We start from the raw sequence: 15626 nt of genomic DNA on the forward strand, positions 1-15626 counted from the left end.
AGTGATGATACTGTTGTGTCTTCCTATCCAAGACTTTCAAGGCTTGTTTATGAAAGTGGCCTAATGTGTTTTAAGGCTTGCTTGCCTTAGATCACCATGAAATTCAGTAATTGGAATAAGAAAAAATCTTTGTACCCAGATTTAACTTGGACGTCTCAACTGTGAGTGAGTTTATAATATTATGTGGCATCAGTCTAGTAGGCTACCGGTGTGCGCCGGCTCATCTTTTTGATATGATTTTTTTTAACCCAAGAGCCTAAATATTTTACCTCAACTACATTTTTTTTTTTACAATTTACATGTACAAGTACATTTACAATTTACATGTATTTTACATTTTACATTTACATGTTTGGAAAAATCTTGCTAGTGAAGTACATTGTTACTTTTTTCTCAATATTAAAAGTGAGAGCCACTTCATAACTTTCCCTAGTTGACTGGCTAGCTTACATTATGGACACTTTACATACAGAAAACAAGCAAAGCAAATTAAAAATAATAACATATTAAAAATAATAAATAAACATTACAACAAAATATATTGATAGGCATTTGCAATTTTTCTAATCTGAGTGAATAATCACATGAATTTCATGATATAATTTAATAAAAGCTCAATAAAACAAAAAAAATAAACTGGACTACCTTTTTGTCTCATCTGCCCTTCATTCAGATGGGAATAGTCACAACATAATAACATCTTCCTTCCTTCCTCTTTTAGCTCCATAAACCAGCACACAGTACATAAAAATCCCATGATTGGTCCCACTGTGTTTGTTTGTTTTTTTTGCTCCTTCCTTTCCAGTCTCTCCTTCCGTCTTGTGTTCACTAATCTACCATGCTAAGCATCCACAGCAACGCCTTGTGTTTGAACTTGAAAACTAAGCGATCCAAGCGTCAAAGGCAGCGACGAGAAGCTTCAGACTGATAAGCACACAGCTCTGTCATAAAGAGTAATTTAGCCATTTGTGAGCGATAGAGACATGAGAGGGGGAGAGGAGTTTGATCAGCGAGATGAGAGGCTTCTTTGCACTTTCTCCTGTCTGTGTGATCCCCTGGGTGCCAAAGCCTGTAATTCATGTGTTCGTCTATTCCCCTGAGCTTTCCCTGCAAGTGCGCAACACCCTTTTAATCATAGGATAACCATATGGTTCCTCCTCACAACAGACTTCAGAAAGTATGTGCCCCCACACACATAGAGACACTGCTACATGGCACATCACAGAGTGATGAAGACGTTCAAGACCCCCTTATACGTGCATCTTGTATCCAGATTGTGGCTGACAGAGCTGGATTAGATTTCCATGCTAGTTAACGTGAATATGAACACTGAAGTCAGACTTTTATTTCCAATTTCCGAAGTTTTATTGATTGACCAAAGTGATGGTGATGTGAGGAAACATCAATCGAGACTACGTTTAAACATAGTGTATGGATCGACACATCGTCACAGACTTCAGGGATTATAAAGTGGCCCTGCTGTTGTGATCCAGCCAAAAAAAGGGTATTGAAGTTCAAGTCAGCTTGCATAATGTGGCAAAGCTGCCCGACATTAAAAATATGCTCCCTGGGGCAACCTTGAGATGCGTAACCACGACCTCCCAGTTCGATTCTAGCTGGGGTCCTTTTCTCATCCCTTCTCTCTTCCTCCACGTTTCTTTCCACTCTTCACTGTCAATCGTCAATCTGAAGGCAAAAATGCCCCCCAAAAATAATCTGCCCTGTTTTTGTCATGTTTCAATTGTTTTGGAAAAGCTTTGAATGAATGAACAGAAGCCCCGATCCATGATCCTATCTACAAAGTGAGCTTTAACCCAAAGTGACAACACCCTGCTGATAGCCCAGTGCAATTTTATATCAAACAATCACACCGAGAATTCAGGATGTCAAACATAAGAGGAGTTTTTCTCCAAGAGAGTTGGTCTCCTGTAGCCCAAAGCGAAGAGACATAGGCTTGTTTTAAAAGACAGATGAAAGTAAGAGGGAAATGAAAGATGAAAGAAAGGGAGCAAAAGAGAGAGACAGTGTGTGTGTGTGTGTGTGTTTGTGTGTGTGTGTGTGTGCGTGCGTGCACGTGTGGCCTGTTGTTCTACCTCCTCACTGTGAGGAATTAACATGCGGAGATGGGAGGAGGAGATCAATGCTAGATGACAGAATGATGAGTTGGTCATCCTAAACACTACCAGGCATGGGAATCTGCACATACACACACACACACACACACACACACACAAACAAACAGGGACCTCTGTGACCAATCAGATTTCTCTTTTGTCATCTCAAAAATGTAATGCCAGATTTGCTAAGGATCTGGAGAGAAACAGATGTGGGTTTGCGAGTCGTTTTTTTAACGTGTGTGTCCGCTCCACAGTTCTGAATCATGTCATTAATCATGAGCTGCGCTGAGTTCTTTAAACGACATTGTATTAAAATGTATGCTATTGACATGAAATGACAAGGGGAGAAATGTTAACAAAACTATACATCATTATGTGTGTTTGTGTATGTTTCGCAGACCTGTGGCTACGGTGTGAAGGATGAGGACTTTGCCTGTGTGCCGTGCCCGCAGGGGAAGTATTCCAAAGGCAAATATGAGATCTGCAGACGGCATAAAGACTGCGATGCCCTCTACAAAGCTACGGTGCGCGTAGCGGGAACTCCAGACAGCGATGCAGAGTGTGGACCCTGTTTACCGGGGTAAACAAGACACAAACACAAGACTCAAAACCATTGTCTTCAACGCAGCTTAAGAACAAAAAGGCAGCGTACATTTACTACACAATACTGTACTGTATCCTTAGATATTATTAATACTTTAAGCTTAGAAAGTGCTCACATCAAGAGCTGCCACTGAAGCAGTGGTTACATAAAAGGGAGCCATATGAGCATTACATGTGATGACCACATATGGTGTCCTGATTACACGCTTTATAGAAAGTAATCTGACAGATTCTGACATGAACACTAACAACAGTGTACACTCTGAGCAAAAAACTATAGCATATACTGTATAATAGCTCAACTTGATCCAGAATCTGGAAACTTTTCCCACAGGAATACCTGTTCAAAGTGGTAGAGGACACTTGTAAATGACAGATAATTGAAGACAAAATTGTGTTGACTCAATGCAAGTGGCTGAGCATGCAGAAAAAAGCTGATTTTTTTCTGAATGGAGCAGGGCCTTGTTTCCTGATAATGATCAATCTTAGAAGTTTTTATGAATGCTCTTAAATGTCTACATGAGTTTAGACTTAAAATGTTCAAAAACAATGAACGCTCAAATAAAACATGTAGTTTTTGGTTCCTCCTGCGAGTCGCAGTGCTTCTTAAGATGCTCTCAGAGTGGGTAGGAGTCACTCGTTAATCTACGATCATTTCTAAGGGCGTCTTTAGTTACGATGCTTTTGGGTTTGTAAGATGGATTTTACAACGATGCACAGTATCCTACAGTCCTCCATTTACACGTGGCAGCTGTCACTTAGAGCAGTGGTTCTCAAGCCTTTTCCCTAAACTGACACAAATGAGACCACGGACCCCCATCTGAATAAATGTTTGCTCTTAGATGTTTTATTACAGAAAGTGTATGAAACCCATGACCACGGTAGTCATACATTCTTTCATTGTGTTACTTAAGTATGAAATTATAGTGAAAATAAATGATTCTCCTTTTTTGCCCCTGGAACCCCCTCAAGGACCCCTGGGGGTCCCCGGACCCCACTTTGAGAACCACTGAGTTAGAGGACATTTAAATGTTACCAGACCGTCCTCTCCTTCTCTTCTTCTTCACTCATCATCTATCAACCCCCCTGCTGTAGAAACTGACTGGCTGTGTCAACACCAAACTGTTTCTCTCTCACAGCATGTTGAATTGTTGTTTAGGCTCTCCCGCTGTGAGATGATTGTTTTACACTGACATTGTGGAAAATGAGGAAAATGAATCTCATATAATATTTGTTAAATATAAGCAATATACAGTACTGTATTTGTAAGTAGATCTCAAAGGAAACGTCGTAAATATGAGCGATTCATGATTTGTAGGTATTAGGCAATCCTTCCGCTTCAAACAGAGGGAGTTAAATGTTGAAATAGCCGCCTCTTGTTATCAATCTGGATGCTGTCGGGCCGCTTTGTAGATTTCTTGGCTTTCAGTCTCCTTTTAGAGGATGTTTTTGCTTTTGATTAGCGTGATTGCTACAGGAATGAGCGTGCGAATACTGAGTTCGGTCATGTTTGTTTCCGTATCTGTACTGTATAGGCTGTACTGTTTGTGTGGGTGTCATACGCTGCTGCAGTTAGCAGAGTCCATACATGTTTGACGCAGAACAGAACAGGCCTGAACAGTTGCTATAAAGTTCACTTGAAGTCTGTGTCTCAGTAGAGGAAAAGACCTGAAGGAGAACGAGAATGACTCTGTTGCGACAGAGATGTTCCCGTTTCCCAAAACAACTTCAGTAGCACTTTAAAATACGTAATGTTTATAAGTCATCAGTAAGCAGTGAGTTCATATGGATATCAATTATGTCTTACAAAAACATAATTAGTTGGTTAAATCTTTTAATAGATAGTTTAAATAGTGATGTAATATTACATTATTTCACATATAACGTACAACTCAACAAGCATCATTTTTATCATTTATTTAATCATTTGTGTGCTCTTTATCTGAATGTACAGCTAATTGTACTCAACGTTTACTTGCTTTTTTTGTTACAATACTATTTGGCTCTAATTAATCCAGTACTGCCTGCAGCTGGTGCAGAAAGTGCATATTTTGTCTATTCATTTTCAAATATTTAGCTAATTTTTTTGTAAGGGTTTATTACAACTTTATACTAGAGTATGCATCTACAAACAGATTCTCTAAGATTGTAAGGTTTAAGATGAAGATAATTGCAAATCTTCAGCATATAACAATATGTGACATATGATAAATGATATGTGAGTAAATTTTACTCAAAGGATCAAGTGTTGAATAAATCATGAAATAATCAGATAATGTTTGCTCCTCTTGATCAGGAACAGTTACAATCTGTTAAACATTTGTACTGTTGCATTGTTATTTGTAGTTAAAAGACAATGACTGATGTCTAATGGCAGAAATCCAAAATCCATCAAAAGCAAAAAATCAAATCAGATGTCTACTCATGTATCTGTTCACCAAAATCCTCAGAAATCCACCAATAAATTCTTGTGGTCTTGTGATGCTGCAGAGCATCCGAGCACAAGACTGAACCAGTCGCTCTGGCTATAACCAGATATGTGGGAGCGTCAGTTAATTATCTGCACGCTGCATACATTTTGTGTATATATTCATATAAATTCTGCACACGCTCTCAAGCCTAAATGATTTAATACCACCACCGCTCATTCAGAGAAACACCTTGTTGCCTCCCGCTCTCCCTGTTCCTCTCATAGGTGCTTTATGACTCAGGGCGATGTCTGTACCAAGCCATGTTTGGTGCCTTCAGGGCATCAATTATGTACATTTCTTCACTGTGTCAAACTTTTCACCTCAGCTGCTTCCCCATATTTATGCATGGCGTAGGTGCAGCATGTCTAGAAGGTAGGGAGGCCACATACCTATACACACCTGCCATGCTTCATTTGAAATGTTAAAAACAGTTTTTATTTGAAAATCATCTCTTTCCCTTTAAGCTCTTCTGTTTTTACCTTTCTTAAGGCAGTGCAAGGAACAGAATGGGGTTCATTAGGGTTTCTGGCTGGTGCAGGAAAAGATCCTGATGGAGGCCCTGGTTTACATGGTGAAAGCAGCTACATGAGAAAAAAAAGGCTTTTTGGAGAATAGAGGAGTTACAGTATATCTGTTAGGTTACCAGTAAGCATAGCCTTGTCTAGCGTAGTGTAATGATGTCGTCTAACAAGTTGCTGATTTGTATTTTATGTCTCACAGGTATTACATGCTGGAGAACAGACCCAGGAACCTCTATGGGATGGTTTGCCACTCCTGTCAGAATGCACCACCCAACACCAAAGAATGTAAGGACAACTTCTTCACAGCTTATTTTCTGCTCACTTCCTCCAAAACCCTCTATTTATTTATTTATTTTTCCAACTATAAAATCCCCCTTTTTCTTTTTCCAACATGTACCTTCACAGCTTTCTTTGTCCAAACCCTAACCCAACCACTGGATTCAAAGCTACCAAACATGATAAAACTTTCTGTCCGAATGGAAGGAAATAAAAGGGGACAGGTTGCTCAGAAGCAGATGTATCATATGTAGAAAGCCTGGACTTAGTTTGAGGGAACAATCAAAGGTCAGAGGTTGTGCTGAGTTCTGGCAGACCCTCTAGTCACTGTCCACCCCTGTCAGCGGGCCTCGTCGAAGGAGTCGTACACCCCCCTCCCCTCTCTGGATCTCTACTTTTCTGGCTCCTGAGGGGTGTTTGGCAGCTCATCCATAACCTCACTGCCTTACTGATTACTCTGCATACCTGACACTGTGTGTACATGCATCTGTGTGTGTGTGTGTGTGTGTGTGCGCATGCATGGCGCCAACTGTTGCTGCGACCACATCTCTGGACGATAATATTTACCAGAGGGTGTCTCCGCTTTTCCCATTCACTATGGGCTCAGCAGTTCATTCTTCATGTGCACTTGCAACATGAAGCATAAATGTTGTCAGGTGATGACTCCTGTTCTTTTCCGGTATGATTTTCTCACGTACATCCCCGGTGAATTGAAACGTTTGTTATTCGGTTTGTAGGTGCTTTTCAAAACCCCAGTGGATGCCAGTAAAGCAAAAAAAGACATTTCCCCTATTTTCACAGGTTTTATATTTGCATTAATGCACACAGGAATATTGCTACCATATGATATGTTAGCAAGTTCGATTACTTACTTAAAGCTGCAGATAGCAAAAGGGTTACAATTTATGATTTTCTCCTCTGGTGAGGAGTGTTAAATCTGAATACATTTCTTGAAATTAAGCTTCAGCATTTTACTGTACTTAATACCATTTTTATTTATTTCCTCCTGCTTGTATTTTAATTAAGTTCCTTCAGGGCTTATTTTAACCTGTGTAGTCCCTGCACATTTTTTCTGTGTAAATGGCATTTGTAACGTCTAATTCACATTCATCCGTTTTAAAATGAAAATGATAACCTCGTTCTCGATGTGTTCACCGTGTACAGCTAATAAGTCACATTTATCTCTGTTAGCCTCCTGTCAGTTAAAAAAAAACAAAACATGGAAATGAGAAGAAAATTAGACTTCGGTTAATTAGAATTTGATTGGTGGATTAGATAGACAACTAATCATGGTCCAAAATCAAATAATTTATTTTGGGAATGAGTCTCAAAACTTGACCTTCCTCTCCATATGCGAAAATAATCTGCCAGCTGTAATGAGATAAATAGAAATCCAATGCAATTTTACATATGCCAGCAATTTTCTATCATCAATCATCATCATCAGTATCTTGACAGGAAGGTTTGACAAATTTTCATTTGTTGAAATAAATGCATTGGAGTAATGAGAGTGCAGCTTTCCCATCTTTTTTATATCTTGAAAGGAAAAAATGAAAGGAATACAGTTGAAGGAATGGCATTTCTCATCAAGATGAATATTTATTGCAGAGCTAGAGCAAAATATTTCCACAGTCCTTCTGTGCCCTCTGTGGCTTTGACCAGATGTGACAAATAGATCACATTGATCCAAAAATGAGAATCTGAACAGTGTCTTTGACCCACACAGATACATACTGATCTGGGAATGATATTTATGGGCCCATAATTGCTCAAAACCCCCTTTGAGTGTAATTGAAGAGCCCGGAAATGAATGCTATTGTTATTGTGTCAAATTTAATGAGCGTGTTTCAAAAGATGAAAAGCCCTCAAAGCAGCCCGGGCCTGCAGGGAAGAGGGTGTGAAGTAGGAGCACGAGTAAATGTGTGTGTGTGTGTGTGTGTGTGTGTGTGTGTGTGTGTGCATGTGTGCGTGTGTGAATAAACACTTGCTTTTCAACAGCACCCTAATTGTTTCTCCCAGGCATAGAAATGAGTGATTGAATGGTGCTGGAAAGAAGTGCAAATAAGAGAATTTACAGTCCGTCCTCACAAGAAAAATGACTGTAGAGGTCTAAAATTCATATTGGCAAAAACGAGCTATAATTACGGTTACGCCATCTAGCGGTTGTGGTAATTATGACCTGGCGAGGTAATGCAGTTCAGATGATGTCAATATAGGGTGACTTCCTTATGAGGAGGCAGGTTGGGGTGATGTCTAGGTAGTTAGTAAGCTGACTTTCCATTTCCAACCGCGAGTCGGTACAACCGTAACAACGATTGTCGTGGTGTTTATAATTGCCATGATGATGAAGGTTGCGTAACTTTAAGGACGTTGAAACCACCTTTCAAGTGGTTATTTTAACCCAAACCATGATCTTTCTCTAATCCTAACCAAGTGGTTTTTGTGCCTAAACCTAACCAGACATTAACCACAGCCTTTTCGCACCATAAAATATAATTATTTTTAACAGTGATTTGTTTTGGAAAGCAGCATAATAAGCTCCTATTTTGGAAAGTGGTATATGACGCTGCTATGGGTTGTTCTGAAAAGGACGGATGGGGACCAGATGTAACGCCACTAATGATGTAATGCCACAAAAAATGGCAAGTGTGGCAAGTCATTTTGTATGAGATTTGGCATTTGTTGTCCGCTGACAGATTTCAACATTCAAGTTTCTTGTTTTAAAGGAATAGCACAACATTTCGGGAAATATGCTTATTTGCTTCTTGCAGCAATTTATGTAGGGGGATTGATACCACTCACTCTCTTGTGTGTATGCTAAATATGAAGCTACAGCCAGCAGCCGGTTAGCTTAGCTTAGCATAAAGACTGGAAACAGGGGAAACAGCTAGCCTGGCTCTGTCTGCCGAACATAACAAAATCATTAAAATCCCCTCTAAAGCTCACACGTTGTATCAGGTTTGCTTAATCCAGCTGACGACAAGTCTTCAAGCAAGTAACTGTTGGCTATATTTACCCAAATGTCAAATTATTCCTTAAATCAATTGTAATTTAGTTGACTCATTCCTGTGTTATATAAATCAGAAACAGAGATACAACACAGATAATGCCAATGACTTGTGATGTAGGATTTGCCAAAGCAAACAGCCAGTGCAGTATCATTTCCTGAAATAAGTTTGATGAGATTTGATAAGAGATAACATATAAAACAATGATTCTCTATTTCTTCCTATCTGTGAAGCCGGGCGGATTTTAATTAATCCCCCTCTAGATGAGAACTTACTGCACCCACAGTAGTAAAAACAAAAAAAAGGAGCTGAAAGCAGGGAGTTCTACGTACTCAGGGTGAAGACAGGCTGACACTCGCCATGTAATCTGTAAATTACCCTGGCTCCTGCCTAGCTCTGTGTGTGTGATAATTAAAACTTCAGTGGGTATGAGAAAGAAAGATGATTAGCGTGTTAGTGCTTGTGCCGGTGCTACTCTTTGGTCGACAGACGTTATAAGTCTGTAGGCATCGTTCACTTTGATTTTTGTTGACTTTTGCCGGCATTTGCCATTTCACTATCAACAAAGACTTCATATACTGACTGTAAGACCGCATTTTTTTCTTTCTGTACCCATGAAGACATCACACATATGGTTTGATATCACAATTTCACACAGAGGTATTTATCAGTTAACCTTCGCTTCATCTCTGCTCACAGATGTATCACGATTCTCACCTCAAACAAAACTGCTTTGATTTAAAAAAAAAAAAAAAAAAATTATAAACAACACTGCTCTGTAGTTCTGCTCCTCTCTGTCTGTTTGTTTGGACCCAAGTACCCAGAATGCCCTGCAGATTTGTCATTTTGCAGTGTGTGTTGAGCCTGCGAGACATTATTAAGAGACAAAACCGCAAGACGCTAAACAGAATTCCAGTTCAGGCTCATATCCTTATCCAGGGAGTGTAAACACATACCCTGACTTAATGTCTGCAGCCACAGGGCGGTTGTGTGTGTGTGTATGTGTGTGTATGAGAGAGTGCGTGTGTTTGTGTGAGTGTGAGCGTGAGTGTGTGTGTGTGTGTGGTGACATGAGGCTCATAGACCACGGGAAGCGGCAAGGCACATGCCAAAGAAGTTTACAGTATATCAACTGGGTGAAATAAAAGACTGATTAAAAGGGCTGATTTATGAGCTGCCAGGAGTTTACAGCTCCATTAGGAAAGAGGAAAAACAGTTGGTGAATAATCCAGAAAGAGACACAGAGGGGGGGGGGGGATGGGGGCAATAGGAAGCTGGGAGAGATAAAGTTTAGAACAAACTGCTGTTATTGCATTTGAGTTCTTCATTGAGTTTGTGAAATGTTACTGCTCATAAAATCATGACGTGCAGTCTGCCAGTAACAAATAACTCAAACTGGATAGTTTTTTTTGGTGCAAATCTGCAAAATTTTGTAATCTTTACCAGAAAGTGGTGATGGCTCATTCATACAACAAATCAAAAAACTTTTACTGATTTTATATCAAGAATATCCTGGGTTTTTAAAAGGATAGGTTCACGATTTTTTAAGTCTGTCATAAAATAATAGTCGGGTGCTCAATTGAACATTATTTAAAAGTTTATCTAAAGCTAATATGAAGCTTCAGCTGTTCAAATTAGTCAAATCAAGTGGATATTTTTCAAAGTTAGTCTTTTCAGTGCCAAATTCCCTCTTTGTGTCACTAGACTTCCACTGCAGCTGAACAGGAAAACTGTTGAATAACCTGGCAAGACACCAAGAGAGAATTTTATACTAAAAAGACTGACTTCAGGAGATACAAACGCCTAAAGTTTTAGCTTCAGCTAAACTTTTAAATACATTTTTGCATAAAACGAGCTCTGTGGATTTTGTCCCCCATCACTTAAATTGTAAACGCATTTGGAAGGGATTTGAACAGGAGGAATGATTACAGCATGCAAAAACCTTGTTTAATGTTCATATGGGCACTTGACTGTTGTTGACTGGTCTGCAACAGGGGGGGCCAGCCCTATAAATGTCTGTCCCTGACTGACTGAGTGACTGAGTGATGAAGTTACATCATTGGTCGGCCAACCAATGGTGAGCTAGTCTTGTTTTAAGACAGACTTGAAAAATTGTATCCTTTAATCTACTAGCTGACATTCAGGTGCAGTGAACTGGAAACTCTAAGTACTAATGTGTGTTATCACTGTAATACTAGTACTCCATTTGCCTGTAATAGATGTATCTTTGCTAAAACAACTGTAGGACTGAAAGTATATGTCTACATGTTTGTGTGTCTTTCACAGGCATGCCAACCAACGGGCCAATAGAAAAACCTCTGATTGATCCTGGCAGCACAACTGTGTTCCCTAATCCACATAAAGGTACACACACATACGCACAAGCAAAAATATACAGAGGAGCTTCATCTCTGCCCTAATTCCCATCAGTTTTTTATCTCTTGTGTTTGTTCACACATACATACATCATTAATGCTACTTTACATGATCAAACTCCTCCATGTTCCAGATTCCACAGGACAGGGTCACCTAGCAACGGCTCTCATTATCGCCATGTCCACCATCTTCATTATGGCCATTGCCATCGTCCTCATCATTATGTTTTACATCCTGAAGGCCAAACCAAGTGGCCAGGGTGAGACACACACACACACACACACACACACACACACACACACACACACACACACACACACACACACACTTTTATCTTAGAGGTTGTCATTTGTGTTTTATGACATTTTGTGTGTGTGTCTGTCTGCAGCATGTTGCTCTGGACAAGTGGCGAAGGCAGTTGAAGCTCAATCCAACAAACAGGAAGACAAGAAGGATGTCCCTGGTGAGACCAGACACACAAACACACACACACATGCACACACACATACACGCTGAATAATTAATGAGCCTACAGAGCATTTACACTCGTTAAAGGCTTCCTGTTTTGTGTCTCACAGAAACTGCCTTAAATTCTTGCTTCATAATTAGGAATCTCTAGCAGTAAACAGTGTGTGAGTGTGTCGACATGCAGACTCGTATCCTGGCTTTGATTATATTCTGGATGTGATTTGTTTACACGAAACATAAGTAATTTGTTAGTCATATCTTTGCATACGTGATGCTAATTTCATCCATGATTCTGATCACATGCGTGTGTACGGGCACGTCTTTGACTCCTCCACATCCTGCCTCTGCCTCCATCCTATTTACATCTTTTTCAGCAGTTGAGGATGAACACAGTTGAGTTTTTGTCTGTTTCTGGGTGGTCCAATTAACAGAGAACAAGTGCAACAAATTAATTTATCTGATTTGTTCTCTTAACATTGTCAGACTTTTCATCATTTATCATAATGTCTTCGGTTTTTCTGACTATATTATATATGACTTGATTCAAAGAATCACCTGTGAACATTACAGACAATGATTAGAAACCTGGAGAAGGTGTTTACATGCCACAGTGTTTTCATTTCTTCTAGCATATTCTGGTTTTTCAAAACTGGGATAAATTATCCAGGTTTTTAAAACAGGCTGGTTATGATATGATATTTATGATAGATTAGTTGTGATATTTAAATTTGATAAACACATGAATATGATTCTGCAAAAGTCAGAGTTTGAGCTCCAGACTAAATAAAGGAAAAGAACATTTTTTATGACTTTCATCTTCAAGGAGACCACACATGAAATTGTTGGATACAAATAAAAAATGTTTTCACCCTGAAATCAAGCTTGAACAATAGAAGTCAGCAGTATATGAGAACAAAAGTAGCTGTAATTACATTGTTACTTTATTTAGATCATACTGAGTACATACTGTAAGACATTTATTGTGTAATTAAATATATCGAAAGTTTCTCGCAATTTAGAACAAAATATGAAATGCAGAAACAAAACAAAGCATGAACAAACAATAATTTAGCGACATTATTATCTGTTTCTGTGCAGTCCATCTGTTTTTTCTTCCTCTTCTCAGTGTTTTCATATCTGTAAAAATAAACAGCTAACTGATCATTACCATGTTTCCATAAACTTCACTCACGCATTGCAGTTTCTTAAGGATAGCCTCCAAAATATGCAACAGATGCACTTTAAACTGTAGCTGAAGTCAAATCAAACTTAGAAATACACACAAACAAAGCTGCGTAATTATAGTGACAATTCAAACTATAATTAGCTATACTATCCTTAGCTTTAACTACTGTCAAATGACACAGTGTCAATGCTCAACAGTCAGTAGTAGAACAGATACCACCCAGCAGCTATTAGAGTAACACAATCCTGCAGCAAAATCCTTTGTAATCTTTGTTCCGGTAACTGCATGATTGGTTTATTTGGTAAACCCAAACCTTGTGTGCCATCTGTGGACAAGCCTACATCTAAAAAAGCATTATCTAACACTTTCCTATAGTGCTCAGTGCTCGGTCGATAATGATTTTTTTGATACAGCTGCAAATTACAGATCTTTTTGTGCTGATATGTCATACCCCAAAAAAGTGTTTCCTTGAGAGTCAGAGTGGAGGATTCTCAGGAACAGCATCTTTGTAGGAATTATAGGACACTTGGACTCTGTTTACGTTAAGATCTGCAAAATGACAACCAAAGCAGTACAGAGTAAAAGTCTATATTGAATATATCTCATTAAATGTGACCGAATCTCATCTAAATGTTAGTATAACGTTGGCTCGGTCTAGTATGTATGTGCATCTTTATGCTTTGTGACATGATGTATGCAAATGTAAGAGTGTGCTTTTGCACTTAAGTTGTGTGTGTGTGTGTGTGTGTGTGTGTAGGCTGACAGACCTGCAGTATGATGAGTACATCATGGTGGAATGTGAAGCTTCCAAAGCTAAAGCCATACGTTGCTTTAGGCGCCATTTCTCCTGACAATGATGCTCTGTTCAATTTCACTTCCAGACTGACTGACTAACAACTTACATGTGGTGTGGACAAGAACACACATACACACCCACACACACACCCACACACCCACACCCACTGTATCTGTGGTGGCAGACACATTATGTGGTACAACTGGGTTGCTAACTTAACAATATAATAACTAAAAAAACATGATTAAGTAGTTAGAGTATGATGAGAAACTACATTTCTGCATTGTTCCTTAATGTTGGGTTATTGTGAGTGTGTATGTGTGTGTGTAAGAAGGTATTTTGAGAGAAGCACGTTGCTTGGAGCTCTACCGGAGCTAGCTGTCACTCATGTAGACACTGACTTAATAAGGCTGTGAGATGAAAGATACGGACACTTAAACTCAAACACACACACACACACACACACAACTGGAATTTGTTCCACTTAGATATTCTCTCATTACGCTGTCTATCCCTATCAGTGTCCATGATGTAAGTGTAATTTAACATAATAGTCACTGTAAGCATTTTATACATCGTTCCTACATTTGTGTTACGCATCCTTTTAGCCTCAGGAATCTGTTCTCCTTTGTGTACTCTAACTAATACCAACATCTATGATATAATGTAGATTTAATGCGGCCTTGCTTAGTGAAAAAAGATCACACAAGAGCCCACAACATTGATCTTGAGATCTTTTCTGAATTCATATCTTTAATTTTGCTTCACTGTACTTTAACCCACCACGAGTGTCCCGTCATTCAACATATACAATTTAGAATTGTGTCTTTTTGCATGCTGCTTCCCTGCACAAAATGTGATTTGGTGGAAAAGTTTTGTAAGACATCTACATTTTCTGATAATTAAAATGAGAGTATACAACTTTTGAAAGAAGAAATCACCCTCAAGAGTCAGGAGAAAAAGGGAAATTCAGTGTCTTATTATCATGTAATGCCATTTATGACCACAGTGGGCGCTGTTCAGCCAAAAGTGACACAGTCTCACTTTAAATCATGACAACTGACTTTTCTCTCTGCGTTTCCTGTATTCTCTTATGTGTGAGAGAAAGGAAGAAACAGAAATAAAACAAACCTCTATGTCCTCTCTTTCTCTCCCTCAGACAATGTGGTGATCTACTCGGAGAAAGATGAGTTTGACAAACTAAAAGCTCCTCCTCAGAAGACAGTGAAAAGGTGAGAGACATGTCTGATTCACTGAAGCAACTGCACCACACTGCTGCTCCTCAGCTGAACAAATTAGAGCAGAGTAACAGATTCTCAGTGGTTTATGGTTACATCCAGACAGCTTAGTGTTCTTTGCAGCAGGAGAATCAAACGCATCATCGGGCAACAATTTACATCAAGCACTATAGCCTCAAAATCTTAGGGGCTCAAAACAAGATTTGAAATGATTCATGGAAATGAACCTTTAATGATTACTATGGGGGCTTGTTGTTAAAGGTGATGGGTGAGGTTAGAAGGGTAAAGGTTACTAAGTCTTGAGATGGTGGAGATCACAAGAAGGTAAATTCAGAATACTCATTGGTCTCGCTTTTATCATGTAGCCACTATAATAAAGGCTTTTAAACTTTTGTGACTTGACGAAGCAGTGTGCCTTGACTTTTTGTGGGAATTGATGTCCCTTTTTTTTGTTGACATCAATGCAGAATAACTTTTGATATCACTGCTGCTAAAGTTTGTTTTCCTCACAATTCTCCAGATTGCACCACATGTTTACCATAGTATCGACTTTATCCACCATCATT

The 15626-nt window shown here is 39.1% G+C and overlaps 1 protein-coding gene across 1 annotated transcript in view; it reads left to right on the top strand.

Moving 5' to 3' along the window:
• edar (ectodysplasin A receptor) overlaps positions 1-15626 on the top strand; it is a 40853-nt gene that overhangs the window by 20620 nt on the left and 4607 nt on the right. Inside the window, exons 4-9 of the mRNA XM_044366835.1 lie at positions 2516-2697; positions 5912-5997; positions 11283-11360; positions 11506-11631; positions 11761-11835; positions 14982-15054. Coding sequence (XP_044222770.1) covers positions 2516-2697; positions 5912-5997; positions 11283-11360; positions 11506-11631; positions 11761-11835; positions 14982-15054 — 620 coding nt within the window. The remainder of the gene's footprint in view (positions 1-2515; positions 2698-5911; positions 5998-11282; positions 11361-11505; positions 11632-11760; positions 11836-14981; positions 15055-15626) is intronic.

The sequence above is a fragment of the Thunnus albacares genome, chromosome 11 (genome assembly GCF_914725855.1).
Source record: "Thunnus albacares chromosome 11, fThuAlb1.1, whole genome shotgun sequence".
Classification (NCBI taxonomy): Eukaryota; Metazoa; Chordata; class Actinopteri; order Scombriformes; family Scombridae; genus Thunnus; species Thunnus albacares.